The sequence below is a fragment of the Callospermophilus lateralis genome, chromosome 7 (assembly GCF_048772815.1).
Source record: "Callospermophilus lateralis isolate mCalLat2 chromosome 7, mCalLat2.hap1, whole genome shotgun sequence".
Lineage (NCBI taxonomy): Eukaryota > Metazoa > Chordata > Mammalia > Rodentia > Sciuridae > Callospermophilus > Callospermophilus lateralis.
In genome coordinates this window covers 7,249,596-7,274,612 of record NC_135311.1, presented here as the reverse complement: position 1 = coordinate 7,274,612, position 25,017 = coordinate 7,249,596, and the positions used below count along the sequence as shown (strand labels likewise).

The following is a 25,017-nucleotide window of genomic DNA, read 5'->3' as shown; positions in this document are numbered from 1 at the left end:
TATTTGTTCCTCATGGTTATACATGGCAGTAGAATGTACTTTGACATAGCACACACACATGGCGTAGAGCTCCCCACTCTGTGGCTTGCGCGGTTGGAGTGGCACGGTCGTGCGGTCACAGGGGAACCCATTCCCCTCCCGCTCCCTTCCCTCCCTCCCCTGGTCGGGTCCAGTGACCTCCCACTCTCCCCTGCGCCCCGCGTTACATTTTAACCACGAACAATCCTTCAGGGCTGGGCGGGGCGGCGCCTGTCACCGCAGCGGTGGGTGGCTGAGCCCCAGCCTGGCCACGCAGCGAGGTCTTCAGCAACCGCGACCCCGTCTCAAAGTAAAAAACAAAAAGGGCTGAGGATGAGGCAGTCGGAAAGCGCCCTGGGTTCAACCCCTAGCACAAACCAAACCAAACCAAACCACTTTGGAGTTACCACCGGCGGCCGGCTGAGCCGGGGCGCGGGAGCGTCACGTGGTCGGCCACCTGCGCCCACGCACGACCTGCAGGTTCTACCGCTTTGCGGGTTTGCGGCAGGGTCTGCGCACTTGCCGCGCCGCTCTCAGCGCTCCTGCTAAAGAGCGGAGGCCCTCGCCTGCGGCCCAGGGCGTCCCCGGCTCGCAGCATCAGCGCAGCCTCCTCCGCCCGGAGCCCGCGCGATGCCCCCCAGGCTCGGCGCTGACGCCGGGGACGACCCCAGCCCCCGGGGCGCAGACGCTGGCCTGCCGCGATGGGGCTCTGTCGCCCCCCGGTGGCCGACTCTGGATGTGCACTTATCTTAGAGGACGCGACTCCTCCAGATGTGATTCTCCACTGGGTGCTGGGTGCCTTGGCAGAGGTACGGGAGAGAAAGGGTTCCCTTCTCTGAACCTGCCCATCCCAGACAGCCTCGAGCCCCACTACCCGTTTCCTCTGGGGTATTCCTTCCCCAGAGGCTCCGTGGGCTCTCAGCCTAGGGGACATTAGGGGTTTCCAGGCCCTTTTATTAAATTTGCTTTTCCCATCTGTTTTCCACAATTCAAGACATGCCCCTGCCTTTTTCTTTTCTTTTTGAGATGGATCTCACTGAGTTGGGGAGACTGGCCTTAAATTTTCAATTCTCCTGCCTCAGCCTCCCGAGTGGCTGGGATCACAGGTGCACGTGTCATGTATGATCTCACGAGTTTTGAACCCTCAACTCCTCTGCCCAGGGAACATAAACTTACAGTTTATCATCCATATATTTTTGTTCAAAGGGGAGCATGATGTCACAAGAGCAGAAGTCTGCAGTCAGACCCTTGGGATCTCTGCCACCTGCTAGCTGTGTGGCCTCAGGTATGTTTGCTGAGCCTTCATTTCAAAGGGAAAAAAAAACGACCTCTCAGGACAATATAGAGATCAAATGAGATCCTGCAGAAATGCTTTGGAAATTAGAGATATTAACTGCTTGTTTGCAAGCTCAGCCCTACTTTCTCCCTATTGCCCTTTTACCCAGCTTCTCTCCCTCCCCACTTGTCCTTGCCCTTTGGCCCCCAGATATCGCCACCCTCAGACCAGGTGGGCATAAGTCTTTGCATTCATGCTCAGCTCAGGGCGAAGGTGCTTGATCAGTGCTTGGCTGGTTGAAAGAAGTTAGCAACGAAATGCCCTCCTTCGGACTCTGCCTCTCTGAGGGATATCCACAGAGGGAGAGCCACCTGTGGATGGGTGATGCTTATGTCAAAGCCGCTCCCCTCAGCCATCACTGAGTGCCGGGTGTGACCCTCAAGTGCTCTGTGGACTTTATCTCTTCCTTGTCCCCCAGAGCAGGGGTGAGGCTGGGCAGCAGTGAACATGAGGACACAGCCACCACGCAACCCTTTGTGTACACGATGACGCCCACCAACAAAGACCACACGAGAGCCAGGGATAGAAACAAATAGTGTATTGATTTGGGGAGGAGAAAAGGGATGCAGATGGGCAATGGGGAGGCAAGAGGCTCTTAGTGTTTGCCAATAACTACTGCCAACCACCCTCTACCCCTCACCGTCCTCCTCTGTGGTGGGCCCTAGCAGGCTCTCACCCTTTCCTGTAGGCTCCCTCTGTCTCCTCCCTGCACCCCACTTGACCTTGACCTCCAGTGACTGGACAGAGCCTACCCAAGGCTCTTAAGCTGGGAGAAGTTAGTCTCAAACTAACCTTCCTTCCCTGTTCTTCTACCTTCCACCTCATTCCCATCTCTTGTCTAAATAAAATACAGAAAAAGCAAGCACAGCTGGTACCTGGGAGAATCAGTTCACCCCGGGGTTGGGGACAGGGGTAGGGACTGGGGGATGGGGCAGGCGAAGGAGCCTCAGCCAAGTGTAGTGGAACCAGGGGAGGCCGGGCTCAGCTGTCCTCTCTCTCTCTCTCTCTCTCTGAGGCTGGCCTGGCAGTGGGACAGCTGTCCAGAGGAGGCTGACCGGTGGAGAAGACTCCACGCCTGCCTCTCAGGCACCATGTCATAGGGTCCCCGGGGCGGGGGCAGCAGCCAGGGCAGCAAAGCAGAAACTAGGTTCTGTGAAAGCACCCCTTTCCCTTGGCTCCTAGAGGAAGCCCTCTTTGGTTTTAAGGCAGATACAGAGTTTCCTGGAAGCAGGGAAAGGATGGAGGAGAAATTAGGATTGAGATAGAGGCTTTTTTTTTTTTTGCTTGTTTTTCCTTCAGTATAAAACCACTGTAGAAAATAACTTCTCTTAGAAAAACAAAACAACAAAATACAGAAGAAAAAATACCAAAGGGGGTATTTTTCTTTGGCTTCAAGCCTGCTCCCATGAGGTGCAGGGCAGGGGGTGGGGATAAGGTGAGGAGGAAGCAGGTGGCCTCGGCCCCCACCCCTGCCTGGTGGGTCCCAGATTACATGATGCTGCAGTTCTGGGCGTTCTAAGAGGAAAGAGAGTAGACAGGTGTGAGCGCGGCTGCTCGACATGCCCTTCCCAGGTGTGGCCTCCCCCAAACCTCACACTCTAGCCCTGCCCCTGCCCTCGTGTCTGGGGCTCAGACAGGAGGGGCAGGATGCAGGAATGGGGCGTCTAGGACTTGGGCTGTAGGGCGGAGGCTCCCGCTCCCCCGGGCTGCGGGAGAGAAGGCTGTCCACCCCCCAGAGATTCCGCTTGTCCTAACCCTCCATGGCCAGGGTCCTGCCTATGGGGAACTGGAGGTGAAGGGATGACTCACCTGGGTCCGGGGGCTGGAGTTGCCCAGGAGGTAGGAGCGGGTGACCAGGCTGTCCCCGAAGCTGCCACCCCCACTGCCCCCCACACTGCGGTAGCTGCGAGTGACTGTGACACTGGAGGCAGAAGAGCCAGAGGAGATGGATCCGCCCACCTGGGCTCCCGAGCCGCTGGCAGATGCCTTGTCGGCCGGCTGCCCGCACGTCCCGCACAGCACAGTACGGGAGCGCAGGTTGTACTCGGCGGGGTCCCCCGAGCTGCTGCAGTGGGAGCCCTGAGGAGGGAGACAAGGCTCAGGCGGGACGGCGAGTCTGGGACTGGCTGCTCGGGCCCAGCACCCAGGCTCTGGGCTCCTACAAGGTCCCAGTCACCAGGCAGGAAGGTGGGTTCTGTGCCCAGGGAGCCAAAGGCCACAGGGACTTGGGAGGTCAGGGACTGGGAAGAGGGATGAGAAAGGGCAGGAGGGTCAGAAAGACCTGGGGACAGAGAGAGATGGTTTGGACTCCTCTAAATCTCCTAAAATCAAAAGGAAAAGGGCGAAGGGAAAAGCAAGCTCGGAGGGCGGCAGACATGCAAAATCTAATACGGGAGGGACAAGAATAGGAGGAGACATTTCTGCAGAGAATTGAGGGGAATGAGGGGACATGCATGCAGCAGGGCTGGGAAGGGAGGAGAGGAGAGGAGAGGCATGCAGCAGGAGTGGGGGAGAGAGGCGGGGCTGGGTGCCCCACCGCTGTCCTCCTGTCCCCTTCCCAGCAGACACATCCAGACCCCTGTCCACTGCTCCCGTGGGAAGACTCCATGGCATCAGAAAGTTCCCACTCCCTTCCTTACCAGAGTAGGGCGCCCAGACACCTGGGCTCCCTGTTCAAGTAGAGGGAGGAGAGAGAAGAAAAGCCAGGGCAGCAAGTGAAGTTCCAAAAACATTCTTTAATGAAAAGACTTTGGCAAGGGAGGCAGGGAGAGGCTGCCCCAGGCCTGGCTGGGTGGCCCAGTGTGGGTGGGGCCTCAGCGGCGGCTGCCACTCACGTGGTGGTGATGGAGCAGGTCATCTCCATCCTCATCCTCATCGTCCTCAACCATGGTCACTGAGCGCACCAGCTTGCGCATAGCCACCTCCTACAGGGACAAAGGACCAGAACCAAGCATCAGGGGTGAGGGCCAGGGAGGGAGCATATCAACGCACAATGACCTCGGGGAACCTTTCTGTGGCCTGGACTTCATCCATTCCGCTGCTCACTCTGTCCTCTGTGATGTTGGGAGCTAAGGAACCAGCTTCTGTCCCAGATGGACACTGCTGAGCCCTCTGGGGAGGGATGTGGCTCTCCCCTTAACAACGCTTGCTGGTAACTTCTACCTAATGTGCTGGGCATGCCCAGTGAGGTAGGCCCAGGGCAGGTCTCAGTGAACACAGGTGAGCTCCAGCCTGGCTCCAGGACTTGGGCAACGGAGACCTCGGAGAGACTAGATGACTTGGACTCCCTGGCAGCTCAAGAGCCCAGGAAGGCAGCTCCCTCTCCTCAGGCTCTTTTGTCTCTCGAATCACAGATGAGCCTCAGTGTCCCCATCTGTTTGCCTACTGGGTTCTACAGAGAGCTCTGGGATGTGGCTGGAATAGGTCCCCTTGGGCTGGGAACAGCTGGCTGCCATTCTGACCACCTGGGGGGCCGCCTAGGGGCCTATCCAGGGAAGCCGCCTCCAGCAAGGGGCCAGCCGCAGCTACTCACTTCCCCAGTGGAGTTGATGAGAGCCGTGCGCAGGCTGTTCCCACAGCCCCAGGTGTTCTGCGCTTTCCACACCAGGTCGGTAGGGGGGCTATGGGTGGCTCCCGCTCCTGAAGCCCAGATCTGAGGAAAGAGAATTTGAGAAGGGTGCTCACTCTAGCACTCCTGTCCTCAGGCCAACCCGTCCCCACCTAAGGCCACACCAGAGTCCCAAGTACCCTACTACTCACCGTCACCACCTGCCCAGCCTTCAGAGTGAACTTTGGTGGGAAGCGGTAAGTCAGCAAGGGATCGTCTCCATTCTGGCGCTTGATCTGCCAGTTGCCCATGGACTGGTCCTGCCAGGAGGGGAGGGCAGGGGAGAGGAGAGGAAGGAAGGAAGGAGAGGCTCAGCTGGGCTCTTGAGTTTATCCTGCTCAAGGGCCCAGGCAGGTGAGTCGTGGTGGTGGTGCCTGAAATCCTGCTACGGGAGGCTGAGGCAGGAGGATGGCTAGAGCCCAGGACTTCAAAACCAGCACCGGCAACATAGTGAGTCCCCCATCTTGAAAATAAGACAAAATAAAACAAAAAAGAGTCCAGGCAGAACTGCTACCACCCACGTTCACAGGCTGTTCCCTCCATCCTCTGCCCCGGCCGGTCACTGCCCTTCTCCCCAAGGATAACAGCTGTGCCCTGTGGAAACTTGAGCTGTACCAGGCACACTGATACTTTTTCTTTCACCTTCCCAACAGCTCAAAGACTTAGGGGTAACTATTTCCCCTATTTTATTTTTTAATGGTACTAGAGATTGAGCCCAGGGGTGCTCTAACATCCCCAACTCTTTTCTGTTTGTTTGGCTGGTTGGTTTTTGGTACCAGGAATTGAACCCAGGGGCACTTAGTCGCTGAGCCATATCCCTGGCCCTTTTTATATTTTATTTTGAGACAGGGACTCACTAAGTTGCTTAAGGCCTTGCTAAGTTGCTGAGACTGGCTTTGAACTTGTAATCCTCTGGTCTCAGCCTCCAGAGCCACTAGGATTACAGAGGGGCACCACACTGCACCTGGCCCTTTTTATTTTTTTTTAGATTGGGTCTTGCTAAATTGCTGAGACTGGCCCCAAACTTGTGATCCTCTTGTCTCAGCCTCCTGAGTCTCTGGGATTACAGGTGTGCACCACCATAACCAGGTTCATCCCAATTTTAATGATAAGGAGACTGATTCTCTTCATGGTTAAATAGAGTTCCTAAGGTCTCAGAGCCACGAAGTCCAGGAGCCAAGAGTGGGACCCAGCTGTTACTTTAGACCCAATCCAGGGGAGCCTACCTCATTGGATTTGTTGCGCAGCCGCACAAACTTGCCCTCCTCGTCCACCTCCTCCACGGCCACCCGTCCGCTGGTGCGAGCGTGCTGGGAGAAGCTGCTGCGGCTCTCAGCAGTGGACTCGAGCTTGCGCTTTTTGGTGGCGCTCCCCGCACCCTGCGTCTGGGATGAGTGGGAGGAGGCACGGCCACGGGTGCGCTGCGAGGTGGGGCTGGGGGACAGGCGTAGCCTAGGGAAAGGAGACAAGGAAGAGGACTAGAGATCAGGGCGAGCGGAAGGCCTCCGGAAGCTACTTGCTGGCACCGCCTGACTCGACCCAACCCACCTCTCCTCCTCGCCCTCCAGGAGCTTGCGGTAGGCGTGGATCTCCATGTCCAGGGCCAGCTTGATGTCCAGCAGCTCCTGGTACTCGTCCAGCTGCTGCTGCATCCTCGCCCGCATTTCGGCCATCTCGCGTTCCTTCTCTGCCAGCAGCCGCCGGCTCGTGTCCCGCTCCCGGGCCAGCGAGTCCTCCAGGTCCCGAAGCTTCGCCTCCTTGGCTGCCAGCTGGGGTGGAGAAAGCAGGGGTCTGGTGACCCTCCAAGGGCTTCAAGTATGGAGAGGGAGGGACACGAGGTACCAAGGACCCTGTTCAGAACTCATTGCAGGTTCTAATGTGGTGACCAGGAAGTCCTTCCCAATATCTAACTACGATCTCTTGCTCTGAGGCCAGAGCCCATTTCCTCCCGTCACAAATGGCACAGCCAATGTTATTCTACCAAATAATACAGATGATTTTCATGCCTCATGCTGCAGAGTATTATGGCTGATCTGTGAGTCAGGGAGGACAAGAATGGGCTCCATTTTCAAGTGGGAAAACGAATTTTCTAAGAAGTGGAGGCAAGGGGAGAGAAAGAACCAGAACAGCGGACAGCCATGGGACTCCAAATCCCAGACCCTGCCTCCCAGTCTGTGGTCCTGGGGGCCTGTTCTGTCACCACACCCACTTCACCCCGATTTCACAGATGAGGAAAGAGATGTTCTTCAGGGCTTCTCCCTACATCTGCGCAGCCCAGTGGTCCCTGGCAGAGGAATGAGCGGGGTATCACCTGCTTCTGCAGCTGGCTGAGCTGGGCTGAGAGGCTGTCGATGCGGATGCGCGACTGCTGCAGCTCCTCGTGGGCGGCCCCCACCAGGTTGCTGTTCCTCTCAGCAGACTGCCTGGCATTGTCCAGCTGCAGGGAGCACACGGAGTCAGGATTGCAGGGATGGGGAAGGACGGAAGGAGGGGCCTGAGGACAGCATCACTGCTGAGGCCCCAGGTCCTGGACCACCCTGGGCTCCCTGCCACCATCTGCCTGTCCTCCCAGGCATCTCCCAGGGCAGGCAGGGGTGGGCTGTGGGGGCAGAGCAGTGAGGGCACCAGGGAGAGCAGGCACCTTGGCAGAATAGGTCTTCTCCAGCTCCTTCTTGTACTGCTCCACCTGATCCTCATGCTGGGCGCGCAGCTCCTGCAGAGCATCTGCCAGCCGGCTCTCAAATTCACGCTGTTTCCCATTATCAATCTCCACCAACCGGGTCTCATGGCGGCGCTTGGTCTCACGAAGCTCCTAGAAAGGTTGGATCAAGGACACACAGACTGAAATCAGAACTGGTCCCTTAGAAGTTTAGACCCAGAAGCCCGAGCTCCGCACACAGCCCTAACCCACAAGCCACTGTCAGACCCACTTTAACTCAGGAGCTGGTGCTGGCCATCCCTGACCCCTGTCCACTATACAGGGGACTCAGGCAGCTGAACTCTGCATACAGCTTACCCTCTAGCCCCAGGACGGTGTCTGCCACCCCCCAGCCCAGCCCCCTGGCCTAGGAAGCACAGTCCCCACCTCACTGTAGATGTTCTTCTGGAAGTCCAGTTCCTCCTTGAGGGTCTGCAGCCTGTTCTCAGCATCCACCCGCCGCAGCATCTCATCCTGAAGTTGCTTTTTGGCCTCACCAAGAGCTGCCTCCAGCTAAGAGGAAGTGGGGAGAGTTCAGAGAGATGGGTCTCAGAGCACAAGAACTGGAAAGAAGCTGAACAGTGGCTCTTCACAGGCATCCTTTATACATGAGGAAAGGCCCGGGGAAAGTGAGGGCCTTGGATGCCCCTGGAGGTGTCATGCTAAGATTGACAAGGTGTGGTGGTGCACACCTGTGATACCAGCGATTTGGGAGGCTGAGGCAGGAGGATCACAAGTTCGAAGTCAACCTCATCAACTTAGCGAGGCCCTCAGAAACTTAGTAAGACCCCTGTCTCAAGATAAAAAATAAAGAGGCTGGAGTTGTAGCTCGGTGGTAGAGTGCTTGCCTTACATGTGTGAGGAATTGCGTTCGATCCTCAGCGCCACATAAAAATAAAAAATTAGGGCCTGGGGCTGTAGCTCAGTGGTGGAGCGCTTGCCTTGTAAGTGTGAGGCACTGGGTTCAATCCTTAGCACCACATAAAAATAAATAAGACATTGTGTCCATCTACAATTAAAAAATATTTTTAAATAAATTAATTAATTAAAAGGGCTGGGAATGTGGCTCAGTGGTTAATCATACCTGGTCCTAGAGTGGAAAGGGAAAAAAAAAGGAGTGGCTCTCATCTGCCACAAAAAGAGCCTCTGAAGAGATCTGAGCAGGTGACCACCTGGCTACACATTCGTTTTGGAAAGCTCAGGTTGGCATGGCGGGGGAAGACTGAGGGAGGCTGGGACTGGAGGAGGATCCCATGGAGAAGAGGGTCTAGCCCTGGTTTTGAGTTGACCTGCCGGCTTCTTGCAGTCTCTACAGTCTCTTGTGGCGTACTGTGGAGGAACCTGGGAGGGAGAGTGTCCAGATGGCCCTGCTCTGAGCAGGTGAGACTTTGAACTAGGAATAAGCCGCTTCTGCAATTCTGTCCCTAGTTTGTAACATGAAAAATTGGAGAAGAGGTTGGATAGCAGTGTTTTGAAAGTGAAGGCCACCATACATATGAAGAGCATTTTAAACACGTCCCATAGTCAAGAGCTGGCCACAGGAAGGCCAGACTGGGAGGGATCCAGGGCCAGTTCATTGCGAAGTTACATGGAAATGTTTTGTGGATTACTTTTTTTTTTTTTTTTGCACCAGGGATCCAACCCAGGGCCACTGAGCCACATCCCCAGCCCTTTTTATTTTTTATTTTGAAATAAAGTCTTGCTAAGTAAGTTGCTTATGACCTCACTAAATTGCTGAGGCTGGTTTTGAACTTGGGATCCTCCTGCCTCAGCTTCCTGAGCTGCTGGGATTACAGGCAAGCTCCACCGCGATTGGCTTGAGGATTACTTTCAATTCACTGACCCCAGGAGCAGCCAAAGGAGGACCAGATATGGTCTGGCCGGACAAAGTGACACTAGTACAAGTGAACAGCTCTGGGATTGTGTGACAGACCAGGCACCTCCTAGGACCGGGTGGAAGAATGAGTGTGCATGTGTCAGATGGGGGTCAAAGGAGGTCCCTGGAGCGTGTCCCACCTTGGCCACCTGCCCGCGAAGGTCGTGCAGCTCGCCCTCTAACGTGCGTTTCTCACTGAGAGCAGTGCTCAGCGCAGCCTCCTTGGAGTTCAGCAGAGCTTCCAGGTCCTTGAGCCGGGCCTGGGCGGCCATCAAGTCACCCTCCTTCTTGGTATTGCTAAAGAAAAGAGGGAAGAGTGGGTTTCAGAGGAATCCAGGTCCATGGAGAGGGAGGTGTTCCCAAGAGGTCAACCCATGAGGCTGGCTCTGCAGTCCTCCTAACTGCCAGGAGAGGGCGCCCTTACTTTTGGTTTGTTTACATTGCCAGACTCTGGGGCTGGGCTTCCACCTCCCACAAGGTTCCCCAAAACCCCTTTCCTTCCTCTCCACCCTTCCCATGACTCAGGGCTCAGGAACGTGCCTGGGGCTAAGGGCAAAGCTAGATCCCATGATATGAATGCTTTTCCCTCTCCTACCATTCCTTCCAAAAGAGACAGGGCATCTTTGTCTCCTGCTCCTTCCCACACAGGGCCTTAACTTTCCCCTCCCTGAATAACACCCACTCTCCATTCTGCCTGAGCTTCCCTCCCTCGGAAGAACCCGACAACTAGGCTCCTGGCCCTGGGCCTTGTGTACCTAATCCTCAATTTGAGCCCCAACCTTGTCAGTCCCTTCTCCTAACCCTTTTATAACATGGGACTATGGGAAAGGAAAGTCCAGTTAGGGCTCAGGAGACCTGGGACGAGGACCATGAGGGGAAATTTGGGCCTTTCCTCTCTCAAGACTGATCTGTGCAGAATAGGGGAGGTCCCAGCCTCTACTGGAGCCCTGAGAGAAGGCTGAACCCTACTCATCTACCCACAAGCCTCGGCATCTGGCCCCAGATGCGGCTCCCAGGCCTTCAGTTCCATCTGCACTCCAGCCTTGAGCATCCTGTTCCTCAAATGGGCAAAGCTCTGGGTAGAACCAACAACCCTGCTCCTGCACCTCCTGGGCCCCTCGTTACTTCTGCCAAAGAACTGTAGAAGCACAGAGGTCCTAGGTTCTTTGGAGGCTCTGGGGAACCCAAGAACTTTCCAACTGTGCCGATCCAAGTGCCTGGTCAGAGTGCCTACATCCATATGTAACGCATCTGCTTTCATTTCTAGGATTTGTTTATTTTTTATTTTTCCCTCAAGCACAGGCCCACCAGGGCAGACGGGAGAAAGGAAAACCAGATGTGGGCAGTCAGGAAAAACCTACCCAGCAAGGAGAAGAACAGCCCTGCTAACAGACTTTTTCCTGCCACGAAAGCCCTAAGCTCCACACAACCCAGCAATTCACTCTGAAGCAGGAGAGAGGGGACTTGCAGAAGCTGTGAAGGGAGGAGACACTTGGGAGATTCCAAATAAGGAGTTGCTCCCCTCTAACTGGGCTCCACTGGGTGGGATGGAGATAGAGGGACACCCAGAGGGGCAGGGGAGTTGCCCGAGCGCTTGCTCCATCCATCCCCCGGAACAAACTGTTCAATGCAACAGTGTCTGTCTCCTGCAAGAGAGGCCCTTCTAGACCAGAGGATGTCTCCTCTCCTCCCTCTCAGCCTGAAAAGCTAAAAATAAAGTCAAAACCCAGCTCAGGTTTTGGCTGCCATCCGGCCCAGCCCCTGGCTGGGAGCACAGCCCCAACTTTCCATGACTTCAGAACTTTTCCGAAGCTGAGGCAGCTGCAGGGGAAGGAGGGAGGATGAAGAAAAACTCCTGGTAAGTGAAGCAACACAGCAGACCTAGACTCAGAGCTCCTGGGGCTGCTCCCAGGCTGGCAGGGGCCTCCTAGAAGAGGCCTTTCTACCCTGAAGGCCAGGGCTGCAGCTGGCTCTATGGAGAGACTCTCAGAATTTAGAGAACCAGCTGGTGGATAGTTCACTCCTGTAATAGCAGTGACTCGGGAGGCTGAGGCAGGCGGACTGCAAGTTCAAGGCAACTTAGCAAGACTGTGTCTCAGAAAATAAAAGGGCTGGGGAATGCAGCTCAGTGCTAGAGGGCCGCTGGGTTCAATCCCCAGTACCAAAAAAAAAAAAAAAAAAAAAAAATTTAGAGAACCAGCTTAGACTCGGCTCAACTCAGCATCCTGCTTGAACAGATAAGGGACAGAAGAAGAAGGTGGATGACCCAGTGTCAAACACTGCAAGCTACTTCGGGGATACTGTTCCAGTCTATCTTGGCCACTGGTTTGGGACTCCTCCTCCTCCATCTCACTGCTTTCCCAAGTCACAAGGCTAGAGAGAATGGAGAAGACTGCCCTCCCCACCACAAAATGCCCCTCGGACAGGGCCAACCTGAACAGGGAGAGGCAAGACACTTTCACACCGTGTCTCAAAGTCATCTCTCCCTAGTCCTGGCTCCAAGACCTCCTCAGATGCCAGAAGGGGAGCTCCTGGGGTTCTCCTTGGAAATACCCTTTCCTTGGAAGTACCTGGCAAACACTGACTGAGGAAAATGGAGGTGCATGGTTCCTGGTTCCTACCCTCTGGCCTCACAGTCTCACAGGCACAGGGTTGCTTTGTTCTTTTTCATATGTATATACATGTTGTAGATGGATACAATACATTTATTTTTAAGTGGTGCTGAGGATCGAACCCAGTGCCTCACATATACTAGGAAAGCACTCTACCACTGAGCTACAATCCCAGCCCTCTTTTTCCTTTTCTGTGTTTTAAGTCTAACCTTTTTACTTCCTTCTGTTGTTCCCAAAGGTGGTGGTGGTGGTAATAATGTACAGTCACAGTCAGGTGTGGTTGGCACATGCCTATAATTCCAGCTACTTGAGAGGCTGAGGCAGGAGGATTGCAACTTTGAGGCCAGCCTGGGCAACTTAGTGAGACTTTGTCTCAAAAATAATGAATAAAAACAGCTTTGGATGTAGCTCAGTGGTAGAGCAATCCTAGTACAGCAAAAATAATAATAATATAGTCATGTCACACATCACTTAATGATGGGGTTATGTTCTGAAAGATGTATCATTAGGCAATTTTGTCATTGTGTGAACATCATGGAATTTACTTACGCAAACTAAGCTACAATGTCACTAGATTATCAATATAATCTTATAGGACAGTGGTAGAACCACCCTTGTTCACGTATGTGGCCAGTCTTTGATAAACACATTATTATGTGTTGCATTACTGTAATAGCAAACACTTATGTGGAGCTTATTATGTACTAAACACTTCTCTAAATATAACAGTATCACCTCATTTAATCTTCACAGCTACCCTGTGAGACAGACACTCTAGCTATGCAGTTACAGAAACTGAGGCAGGGAGATGGGTCCAGGGTCCTGCAGCCAGTACACAGCAATTGCCAAATGGCTGCTGTGCTGGTTCAGCAAGTGCTCTAATATATGGGTTTCCAACTAAATTAAGGGAGCCATTTCCCTTTCTCTCCTGGAGGTTTTGACTAGCACCAGAAAGAGAGGAGATTAGAACTAAGACACACCCTGCCGATGGGGGGAAACCACGAGCAAAGAGAGGGAAGCAAGAAAGGGCCTCTGTGGTTTCTTAGTCAGGCTTGGGGAGATCCCATCTGTGGGGAAGAAGCCACTATCGCCCATGAGCTCATGACTCAGACCTCAGGCGCTCTGCAGCCAGGGAGCCACATGCACACACCCGAGAGCTGGCTGGGGGTAGGTCCCAACCCAGCCTCCCCTCCCTCCTCCCTAGGCCTGCCTGTCCACCACCAAACACTATTTTCTTCCTAGGAAAGGGCTTTGGATCTAGCAGGGAAAAGGCACATATTCAGTGCCCGGGCGGTGGTGCTGCCGGGCCCCAGTCCATGGGGGGTGGCAGAAAGCAGGCTGGGTGCGTGCTGAGTGCCATCTTCCCGGTGCTGGAGAGGCAGGGAGGAAAGGGTGGAGCAGGTCAGGGGAGCTGGGAGTGGGTGGGAGCCTGGGCTCCTCAGGTGACTCATGCCCAGGCAGACAATACCAGGGCCGGGTCGGGAAATCCTCTAGTGCTCACAGGGGGCCTGGTGGCAGGCCAGGTAGCAGGCACGGAGGGCCAGCTCTTCCCTCTCACGCCGCCTTGCAGCTTCCCCGAGCCCAGCAGCCTCTGGGGGCACGGCGGGCTGGGCATCCTGTTTAACTCATCCCACGGTTGGCAGGGACAGGGCAGGGCCCCCAGGGCGGGCGGCGGGGAGGGGACAGCAGGCCGGGCTGGGGCCGGGCGGTCCGCTAGGCCCAGGCTGCGGGGCGGGGGCTCTCGGCGGTGCAGGCCGGGCTCAGTCGCGGAGGGGAGAGACGCTGCGGCACCGGGCCAGGCGCTGAGCCGCCCACGGAGTCGCTCTCCTGGGCCCAGCGCGGCCAGATATGGCAGGCGGCCGGCAGCGGCCTGTTGGGCCCGGTTGCTGGGGGCGACGCGCTGGGCTGAGGGAGAGGCCAGCTTCCTCCCGGCCAGACTGGGGCCGCCCTCACGGGGGCTAAAAATAGTTAGTGGGCGGGAAGGCCCGGAGGGAGGCGGCGGGGACAGGCCCGGCGGCTCCCGGGCCCACCGTTCGGGGCCTCACCTGCCCTCCGAGTTCCCCATGGCCGGGCTGCGCGGCTTCTGTCTGGGGGGGGTGGGGGGGGCGAGAGCAAGGGCTCCGAGCCCCTGGGCATTTCCTGCCTCCCAGGCCAGGGCGACCCCTGCGGCTGAGCAGGCCGTGGGGGCCGGGCTGCCAGGTCTCCCTGAGTGTTGCCCTCTCCCAGCCTGCATGCCTGTCTCTGTCACCCCTCTCGTTTGCCCTTCTCATTAACAAAACAGTAAATTCTTTTTTTTGGGGGGTGGGGGTGGGGGGGTACTCTACTACTGAGCTACATCCTCAGCCCTTTTTCTTTTCTTTTTTCTTCCTTTTTATTTTTTGAGACAGGGTTTCCCTAAATTGCTGAGGCTGACCTCGAACTTGCAATCTTCCTGCTTCAGCCTCCCAAGTAACTGGGATCCCAGGCCTGGGCCGTGCAGTGCCTGGCAATTCCTTTTATTTTTAAAAATTTTTTTACATAGACATATTATAATGCACATTCAGTATAGAAAAGTTTATATGTTTGACCCACCCAAATTGGAGTTTGCTCCAGGAACTCTTCTCAGTGTAGTTTGCCCTCTCTCCCAGCCCCCTTCTAACACACCCATTCCTCCCCGCACACACCTCAGTCAAGCTCCGCCTAGCAGAGCCCAGCCCTGCTGATTTCACATGCTGTTTTACCTATGGGGTCTGGGGATTTTTCTGAACTCCCCTGAATGCCCTGAGACTAAATGTTTCCTGTGCTCAGGGCTTTTAGAGGGACCCTCTGGAACAATTCCTGTACTTTTACAGTTAAGGAAACTAAGACCAGGAGAGGGTAGGGTCAGATACTAATAATCTGTCCACTGAGTCACCGGAGGAGACTCACAGCAGACAGGGACAGAGCACAGAAAATGGCATGATGGGGTAGGGGTGTAGCTCAGCGGTAGAGTACCTGCTTAGCGTGCCCAAGGCCCTGGGCTCCACCCCTAGCACCAAAAAAGAAAAAAGAGCAGGCTGTGCAGACAGGAACACAGCCTGGGAGGCATGTCAACCTTTGACTCCATTGCTGGGAGACACCCCAGTCAGGGTGACAGAGGCCTAGTGAGTCTGTCACTCCCAACCACCCTCAAACATTACCCAAACCCTCAGCCATGTGCAGCCACCAGAGGTAACCGAGGGAACCGCTGCTGTTTTCTTGGCTGGTCTGTGGGTCAGTGACCACTCTCAAGTAAGGGCAGAATGTGGGCAGCCAGCTTCCCCACCTTGGCATCAGAGATGCCAGTCCTCTCTGGAAAGGAGATCTTAAAAAGAGGAACTGAGAGGGGGCAGGTGTTCCAGGGACTTAGAGTCTTCTTGAGCCTCTCCCGGACTTTACCTGTGAAATTCTGGATGTCTTTCTTTTCATTCATTCTCAATGGTAGATGGACACAACACCTTTATTTTATTTAATTATGTGGTGCTGAGGATCCAACCAGTGCCTCACACATGTTAGGTAAGTGCTCTACCACTGAGCTACAACCCCAGCCCTGGATGTGTTCCTTTTCTTTTCTTTTCTTTCTTTCTTTCTTTCTTTTCTTTTTAAGCTCTGGATGTCTTAAACCTGGAAAACACATGCATGGCAGGTCCCGTGTATGGACCACCCCTGATCTCCCCAAACGCGGCACGTGTGAGCCACAGCTGGTAAGGCTCAGCTTCCACATGCCTCTCTTGGGTGTGACACCAGCCAAATATGCTCAGATCCCCTTCACGAGCAGCCAGGCTCCCAGTTGTCCTCTCCCAAGACAAAGTCAGTCTTAATTCGAGGCAGAGGGAGGAGCTGGTCTGGGGGGCGCTAGTGCTAAGAGCGGGATAGGAGGCCTGTTGACATGTTCAGACACAACTCCAGCAGAGGCGCTGGGCCTGGCAGGGGGCCAGACCTGAGTCACAGCTGCTGGGTGTATCAACGTGGCATTGTACAGAGGGGGAGAAGCCTGGGGCCAGAGGCCAGAGCTCTGGGGTCCTGGGTAACAGGCAGGGCTGGCTTCCTCAGCAACCAACACTGCAAAGTTCTGTGTCAAACTCCGCTTTCCATCTTCCTGGACCAAGGCTCCAAAAGCCATTCCTGTGTTGTCATAAAAATGCAAGGGTGGGGCCTGGGGATAGACCAAAAGAAACAGAAGCAGGGAGGAGGGGAAAGATGGCCTAAGAAAGTCAGAATGTCCCTGTTGTGTCTCCCTTTCCCCTGTGGGGAAGAAGGGAAGCTACTGGTCCCAGGGTGGGGCACTTGGGGATCCTCACAAAAAATCAACTCAGCAGTTCCTTCTTGGGACTTATTAGCCCCTCTGTCTGGTGGTGCTTGGTTATTAACCCTGAAAGCCCTGGCTGGGTGTAGGAGCCCCACCCCAACATCAGGAGAGGAAGTCTGGGCGGACCTAGATAGTCTGGTCCCGCCACATTCCTACTAAGCCTGGGAAGATGCGGAGCTCTCTCCCAGCCAGCAGGGGGTGGCAGCACCAGAGAAGAAGGGAAGAAGGGCGAGCTTTCCCATCCCCAGAGAGCCTTCTCTCCACTGCCCAGAGGCCAGACCCCCTGAGGGAAGAATCTCAAAACCCTGACCAACCCTGAAGGGTCTCATATATCCCATTCCCCTCCACTTGTCCCCACAAAACGTACCTACTGTTGTCTTTTTTTTTTTTTTTTTTTTTTTTTGGTACCAGAGATTGAACCCAGGGGCGCTTATCCACTGAACCACATCCCCAGCCCTTTACATAAAAATTTTTAAAATTATTTTTTAGTTGTAGTTGGACATGATACTTTTATTTCATTTATTTTTATGTGGTGGTGAGGATCGAACCCAGGGCCTCGCATGTGCTAGGTGAGCACTCTACTACTGAGCAAAAACCCCAGTACCTCCTTTTTATATTTTATTTGGAGACAGGCTCCTCTCATTAAGTTGCTTAAGTCCTCACTAAGTTTCTGAGGCTGGCTTTGAACTCATGATCCTCCTGCCTCAGCCTCCTGAGCTGCTGGGATTACAGGTATGCGCCACCACATCCAGCTACAATTGTCCTTCTTGCTGAAATTTGAATTTAGTTCTCAAGGACAAGGCCATCTCTCAGACTTTTCTTGCCTGACTGGATAAGCCTTGGGTCTCCTGTCCACTCTACACTCTGCCCTCTACAGTGACTCAGCTCCCCTGCTGGGCCTGGGATCACAGCCAGAATTATTCCTGGCAGGCGGGATTCCGGCTTCCTCTCCCACAACTAGACAGCAGGGTGGGAAGAGCCCCCTTTCCAAACTCTGTCCCTTTTCTAAAGGCATTAGGAAGGGCCAAAACCTCCTCACAGCCCAGCCTCAGGATGGGGAAGCCAGCTGGGTGAAAGAAGGGAGGAAGGTAGGCAGGTCAAGGTCACCATGCACCTCCCTGGGCTCCAGGCCTGTGCTGTGTAATCCTGGCCAGCTCTGGGTAGCAGTCCTGCCTTCCTAGGGCCTCTTTTCTAGCCTCTACACAAGTCAATCAAAGGGAGTCATTCCAGTGCCGACTGTCCCTGTCTTGCTACATGATACAGCCCTTTCCACTGTCATGAAGGAGAGCCACTGAAAACGAATTGTACTTTCCTACTAGTAATGAAAACAAAGAACACGCCAAGAGGGTAATGTCACAATAGTTAACCATTTCTAACACACTCTCTTTGGGACATAGAGAAGAATACTAGTCTTTTTAATTCCACTGGTTATGGGAAAATTTCTACTGAGAAGAGCACTGACTATTAATTATATTCACATTGATTATATTTGATTTTTCTATGAATAACTTGTTTTTTTTTTTTTTTTGTACTGGGGATTGAATTCAGGAGCACTTGGCCCCTGAGCCACATCCTCAGGCCTTTTTTGTATTTTATTTACAGCCAGGGTCTTGCTGAGTTGCTTACCACCTCACCATTACTGAGGCTGGTTTTGAACTTGCAATCCTCCTGCCTCAACCTCCCGAGCCTCTGGGATTACAGACATGAGCCACTGTGCCCAGCTGAAAAGCCTGGTATTTTAGAGGACTATTTTCTCACTTTGTGGGTCACTGTACTACTTAGGGACCTAAGGGATCTCTGGAGACCTTTTGCTTTAATCCCCTCTTTTATAGCTAGGGAAATCCAGAGAAAAGGGATTAGTTCAAGGTCACATGCCAATTTATAGGTAGGGCCAATCCTAGAACTAGGGACACTTAGGGCCAGGGCTGTTTCTGCAGCTTTATATTACGTGCTGTTTTGTTGGTGGACCACCTAGAGGTGACACAAGGTGCATGCTTGTGTCACCCCTCTACTGGAGGCCAAGGAGTTGATAGGAGGAACTGTCCCTAGACTTGGTTTTGTCTGCCACAGCTGCTAGAACTGGTGAGGGGCTGGGGAGGAAGGAGGCAAGGGGGAAAAGAGCAGAGAGCACAGTTGGTAGGTGAAGACATCTCCTACCAGTTGTCACCCCAGCTGTCCCTGATCCTGAGCTCTGAATCACTGGAGGGATTATGAGTGGGGGCAATGGGCACATCCCATGTAGTAGTCTCAAACTCCCAGAGAGGCAGGCGTTAGGAGGCCCTATTAAGAAATGATTCTCAGCTGGCGGGCGTGGTAATGCACGCCTGTAACCCCAGTGATTTAGGAGGCTGAGACAGGAGGCTTGCGGGTTCATAGCCACCCTCAGCAAAAGTGAGGTGCTAAGCAACTCAGTGAGACCCTGTCTCTAAATAAAATACAAAATAGGGCTGAGGATGTGGCTCAGTGGTTGAGTGAGTTCAATCCCCAGTACCAAAAAAAAAAAAAAAGCAATGATTCTCAGCCAGGTGCAGTGGCACACACCTGTAATCCCAGTGGCTCAGGAGGCTGAGGCAGGAGGATTGAGAGTTCAAAGCCAGCCTCAGCAACTTATTGAGGCTCTAAGCAACTCAGTGAGACCCTGTCTCTAAATAAAATTCAATAAAGAGCTGGGGATGTGGCTCAGTGGTTAAATGCCCCTAAGTTCAATTCCCCATACAAAAGTAAAAAAATTTTCCTGTTTCCCTTGGGCTCTTTAAGTACTTTTTAGCCCTTGAACTGTACCTTCTTGCCCTTTCAATCAGAATGTGGGCAAGGCTGAGGGTAGCTGGGAGAGGTAACATCAGGAGGCACAATTACATAAGGGTAAGGGCAATGCATGCTCAAAGACCCCCATCCCCATTAACCTAATGGCTGTGCCCTTCCCATCCAGGTAGACAATTCCCATGACAAGTCCTTAGACAGGCTCAAAACTGAAACCATCAGGCTCCTAGAGCTCTGACTGTCTCATGATCTATGGCCTGGCAGGGTCCTGGGTCCTTCCAGGTACAGACTGAGACAAAGGCTATTGACAAAGTGTCCACATGCCCTGACAGGACTGAAGGACATTATGGGATCACTGGCCTCAGGGCAGACTCTCCATGCTGCAGGAGTCTCAATCACCATTCCTTACCTTATCCCCCAGATCTCCAACCTGTCCCCCAAGTTAGAGAAGCGAGGTTTAATGGGAAGAGTATTCAACTAGAAGTCAGAGAGCCTGTGTTAAGCCCTGACCTATCATCCCTTTCTGGGAATATGGGCACCTCTATGGCCTTTGCTGTGCTTATCTTGATCAGAACCCATAAGTACCTCAACCTCCTTCTCCCTGCCCGTCCGCATTGGGGCCGCAAGAGGCAGGCAATCCAGGAAATTGTAGAGCACGAGGGCCTCAGGAGGGGAAGAGGTGCTTCTGCTTTGTGGGCCTGGGATCTCCCCATTTCTGACTCAGTCTTCCTCCAACAGTTCCTCATGAGAAGTCAAAGACCCTGCACTGTCGGCAGCCCAAGGCAACAACTCCAGAATCAGCTCTGCATGCTAATTGCTTGTCCATAGTGACTGTCCAGAGTTCTGGATCCAGACACCACCAGAGTCTAAGAAAAGAGGCAGGAAAGGGACACCAGGATGCAGAGGGGTACAGATGCAGACATTCAGGCCCCCATCCCTCCCCTTTAGGACATCTGCTGTCTCCACCCTGTCTCCTGTAAAGTCACCAGGGTGGGAGGGAGGGGGAGAGGGGGACAGCATCTGAGTCATCCACCCAGCTGTCTGGCCTGGGGTGGGGCCCAGTTCTGAGCCTGGACCCCAGGTGGGCTTTTGCTGGGGCTTTCAGTCTTTCCATTCTCTGCAAACTGAGGCGTTCAAATACCATGGGTTCCAGAATAGAAAGTGAGTGAGGGAGAGTGTGTGTGTGTGTGTGTGTGTGTGTGTGTTTGGGAAAATATTTTTTCTTGGTACCTATAACCCAGCCCGGAAAGAATGGGTTCCAAACCTGTGGGGGTACTTGAGGTGCTGAGGTTGAGGTGCTGAGGCTGGGCCAAGGATCACCACAGACTGCTCAGCATCCCAATTCCAAATCTGGCCCTGACCTCTAAGCTCTAATTAAATATTAAACCAGACAACATCTTCTTTCTAGGCTTTGGTGGGAGGAGTTGGGACAACCCCTGCCCTTAACTCTTCATTCTGGCCATTTCTCCACATCAACCTGAGCACAGAAGATTAAAAAAAAAAAAAAAAAGAATAGGAATCCTGGCTCTTCCTATTAAAGATATATAAGTGGACGGACACCCCCAGACACCCCTTTTTCCTCTACCCCACCTCCCACACCCCAGAGATCCAGGTGTGCAAACCCACCTCCCATTTCCGGAAGCCCAACCTCCCTAGTTAGGATCAGTGGGGGAGAAAAGAGTCAGGTGGCTAAATATAACAAGTACACACACCACCCCCACCCCACCCCACGTGGGCACACAGCCGCCTGGTGTCCCAGGCCTGGACAGCTGCACCATGAGACTGGAGTCAGACTGTCGTGGCTATCTGAGCACAAGAGGCTGTAGACTCCAATGGTCCTGTTCCCCAATCAGTGTTTTCCCCAGATCTGCTAAGAATGTCCTTCGTAGGAATCTGAAAGCAGGAGGCAGGGGTTGGTAGTTGAGTGGACTAGAGTAGAACACTAATTCAGTGGGGTTCCTTATCTGTCGTTCTAAGTTGTTCATGTTACTAATGGAAAAGACAGGTTATCCCTTTTGGGCAGAAATAAAGGTTAAACCCATCTTTCCAGGCAATTTTTATCCATCCCTCAGGAGACTGATGGATCTGCATGGCACCACCTAGAGGGGTTCTGGGAAGGGCATGAGTTTGGAGAAGATCATGCAAAGGGAGAGAAGGAGTGGAAGTCAAAGCCATCAATCAGCCCCCCATGGATGTCCAAGCACCTTCAATGCTTTTTGGTCTAGATCTTCATATAGGACCCAGGAGACCCAAATTATTGGGGGCTGGAAGAAGAGGGCCTAAGCATCCAGGCTCCCCCAAGGCCCTTTTAGAAAAGAAGGTGGAGTCAAGTAGGGTGTGGTAGGGTGGGGCTGGGATGGGTGAAGTGGGAGTGGCCTGAAGATCCCAACGGCTGGATTTCAAAAGTGTCACTGTATTCCAGCCGTTTAATAAAGCAAAGATCAAAACGTCAGCAGCTGATAGGATGGGCCAGAGCAGACTGTTCTGACTTGACTGGGAAATAAAAGTGGTTCACCCTGAAGAGGGAGGGAAAGACAGAGCCCCTAACCCTCGGAGAAGCCAGGCACAGGGCCAAGAGGAGGGTTATCCCAGACCTGGGCATAATACAACTTCCTGTGCCAGGAGCCTCTGCCCTTGGCCTCCCTCCCTCCTTTGCATTCCTGGGCCAGACAGGCCAAAGGCTGTGGGAGCTGTTCTGGTAGGCCTCAGAGTCCAAGAAAGGTCCCAGACATGCTAGGAGTGGAGGAGAACTTCCCAATGCTAAAAAGAACCCAGGAAAACGTCATGCCAAATGGCCTCCACTGTGCTGCTTGGGAAAGGGGTCCAGTACCACTGGGCAGATGCAGGCTTGGGACCTTTCTCAGTGGAAATCATGTGTTCAGAGTAAGCCTGGGTGAAACTGGCACAGTGCCAGGACTACCAAGAAACTTCTAACAGACCTACCCATTCCAACCTGGTCTAAGTGCCCAGAGTTCCAATACCTGGCAAGGCCAGATCTGTGCTGGTTAAGCCCCTCCCTGAGGCTCCAAATGGATGTCAAATCCTACCCTAACAGAATGCGGCCCTGTCGCGGGCCCCTGCTTAGCCCCAGTGCCCCCATTATTCCTTACATTCCTACCCTCTCCCAGAGACCCCTTTCCTTTCTGTCCCGGTCTGACAATTCCTCTTGGCACTGCCAGTCGCCCGCTGGGCAGTTCCGGGGAGGGAGGAGACTATATAGCAAAGTTGTCAGCTGCCCAGCGCCCTCCGGCTCCCTTCCTGGACTCGGCCAAGGGTGCCGGTCCGTCCGCCCTCTGCACTCTGCGCCCGGCACGCCGCCACCTGGCCTCACTCACCGCGCTTTGAGCTCCTTAAACTCCTCGCGCACTTTGCTCAGCTCCAGCTGTAGGCGGGCGCGCTCCTTGGCCACCGAGTCGAGGGTCTTGCGGGCATCCCCCAGCTCGGCCTCATAGGCGGCCTTGATGCCGGACACCTCGCGGCTGACCACCTCTTCAGACTCGGTGATGCGAAGGCGCAGACCCGCGTTCTCCGTCTCCAGAGAGCGCACACGGTCGATGTAGACGGCCAGCCGGTCATTGAGCTCCTGCAGGTCCTCCTTCTCCTGCAGCCGGGTGATACGAGTGGGCGACAGCGGAGTAGAACTGGCCTGCGCCCCACTGCGGGTGGCGCGCCGCTGGGACGGGGTCTCCATGGCCGGCAGGGTGGCAGCGCTGCCCGCAGGGCAGGGGTCCCGGAAAGGGCTAGGGTTCGGACGAAGGACAGAGACTGCTCAGGGGCGGAGCGCGCCGGGTGGCTGGCTCTCCGCTGGCTCCTGGCAGGCGTGAGACCTGGGCCGGGCGCTGTCGGACCTGCGGGTCTGGGTTGGCTGGTGCAGATGCGGCGCTCCCGCGAACACTGAGTCACCGGCGACCGGGCCGGGGCTCTAATAGGTCCTCCCCACAGGGGGCGGGTCTACCGCTCTTAAAGGGCAATCTACCTACCCACAGAGGCGGGGGCGGGAATGGTGAGGAGGGGCACGAATCGCCCGGCTGTGGCAGAGTCGGGTTCCACCCTCTCCAGAGCGCCCGGTCTGCCTGGGGCTCGCAGTCTTGGTTACTGCCTGCTCAGCGATCTTACTTCTAAGCTTGCCCCCCACTGCCTCAGGCCTTCAGGGGTAGAGGGCAGAGCCAAGGGACGAGAGTGGGTGGGCAAAGGGCAGCGGTGTCGAGGAGGGGAAGTGGGTGCAAAGCAAGGGAGGGGGCCAGGCAGGGAAAGGGAGCGAGAAAGTGGGGGTAGGGCTGAAGCCGGTGCCCGTCGAAGTGACTCACTCACTCTTCCACCACTGGCTCCCCCTTGTCTCCCAGTAGTAATCGTGAGTCACCTCTACCCCCCCCTCCACATGTGGGCTGCCCATTCAAAGATGCATCTCAGTATGCCAGAGATGGGTTGGGGGGGTAAGAAATGCCTGGGTTCCTTGGGGTGCAGCGAATTCTGGAACCTCTCAGATGCTTTATGCCCTCAGTTTTGGGATAGAGGTCTGAGGCCCCCCATTTTTCCTATGGTCTGCCCCTATTTATCTGCCTTAAACACTGGGTCTAAGACCCAAGCAAAAACCTCAGCGTCTCCAGCTCCCAGAGAAAACCAAGAATAGGACCCAGAGCGGACTCAGGGCCTCATGGCTGGAGGCTGAGGCAGGAGGGTTGCGAGTTCAAAGTCAGCCTCAGCAACTTAGCAGGGCCCTAAGAAGCTTAGTGAAACACTGTCTCAAAAACATAAGAAGGGCTGGGGGTGTGACTCAGTGGTTAAGAGCCCCTGTACCAAAAATAAATAAATTAATTAAATAATAGGACCCAGGAGCTGTCCCCTTCCACCTCCTGCCCATTCCTTTGAACCCAGGCAGTTGGAAAAAGAGGCTTAGTAGGTGCCTCCCCCATCAGGCCCTTTCTGCTGCTGACCCCACCCAGCCAACTCCAGCACTGTACTTATTTTTTTCCAGGACTGTACTTATTTTAATGGATAATTTAAAACAGATACCAGAGCTGTGTGTGCATTCATCACGTTGCCAGGACACCAGGTCCCAGATTTTTGTGGTTCCCAGCGGGGCCCGAAAGGGGGAGCAGGACTGGAGGTTGGACAGTCCATACTGGGTCTCCATCTTAGCTCCAGCTAGAAAAAGAGTAGTTAGGGTCAGGAACAGCAAACACCAACAGGCCCTGTTGGCTACAAAGGCCACCACCACACTGATCTCCACATTCCTCTCTGGCCAGGTCAACCAGCTCTGGAGAAGAGTCATGCCAGGCCCTCTCACAAACCAGTACCACTCAGATCCCCAGGTTCCCTGTCCCAGGCTCTGGAGCCTCCATCCTCAGCTCTCACCAAAGACCCCTTTGATCTCTCCTCCTCTAATTCTGGCCCTGGCCACCTCAACCAAGGCATCCTCTCTAAGAGGTGATAGAACCAAGGTTCCAGGGCCTATCCATCTCTAGTCCCGCCCCAGTGCTCACCCAGCTTGTTTTCTGGTGAGGAACCTGGGGGATTAGATTATGTTGCTAACCTCCACAGCTCAAGGTATCAGAGCTTTTCAGTACACAAGCAAAGTAGGGCTGGACAGGTCCTCAGTTCTGGGTTCTGGACCAGGCCTCCAAATGGACCAGGAGTTGCTGAGGGATTATGGCAAGGACTTTTAAATACTCAGGAGGGGAACTTGAAAGGTGATGCTTAGGTGGGGGTGTCTGGGCAGTGTGGTGAGAGCTCAGAATGAGGGGACCCAAGATGTGGCTCCCTCTCCCAGGAGCTCTCTCTCCCAGGGTGTGGCACCTACCCTC

The 25,017-nt window shown here is 54.4% G+C and overlaps 1 protein-coding gene across 2 annotated transcripts; it reads right to left on the bottom strand.

Moving 5' to 3' along the window:
• Window positions 1–1,877: 1,877 nt before the first annotated feature.
• Window positions 1,878–23,112, bottom strand: Lmna (lamin A/C). 2 transcript variants are annotated; one of them, XM_076862204.1, is made up of 12 exons: window positions 22,549–23,112; window positions 9,676–9,832; window positions 8,047–8,172; window positions 7,603–7,773; window positions 7,273–7,398; window positions 6,510–6,730; window positions 6,188–6,413; window positions 5,114–5,221; window positions 4,887–5,006; window positions 4,189–4,278; window positions 3,164–3,433; window positions 1,878–2,869 (listed from the first exon to the last, which is right to left on the bottom strand). In XM_076862204.1, exons 1-12 carry the CDS (start codon window positions 22,902–22,904, stop codon window positions 2,843–2,845), a joined length of 1,998 nt encoding a protein of 665 aa, XP_076718319.1. In that variant the 5' UTR covers window positions 22,905–23,112; the 3' UTR covers window positions 1,878–2,842. The 2 variants fall into 2 exon arrangements, with proteins under 2 accessions (XP_076718319.1, XP_076718320.1); XM_076862205.1 differs by lacking the exons at window positions 8,047–8,172; window positions 9,676–9,832; window positions 22,549–23,112 and adding an exon at window positions 6,797–6,811 and having other exon boundaries at window positions 6,510–6,752; window positions 7,603–7,748.
• Between the last annotated feature and the right edge of the window lie 1,905 nt (window positions 23,113–25,017).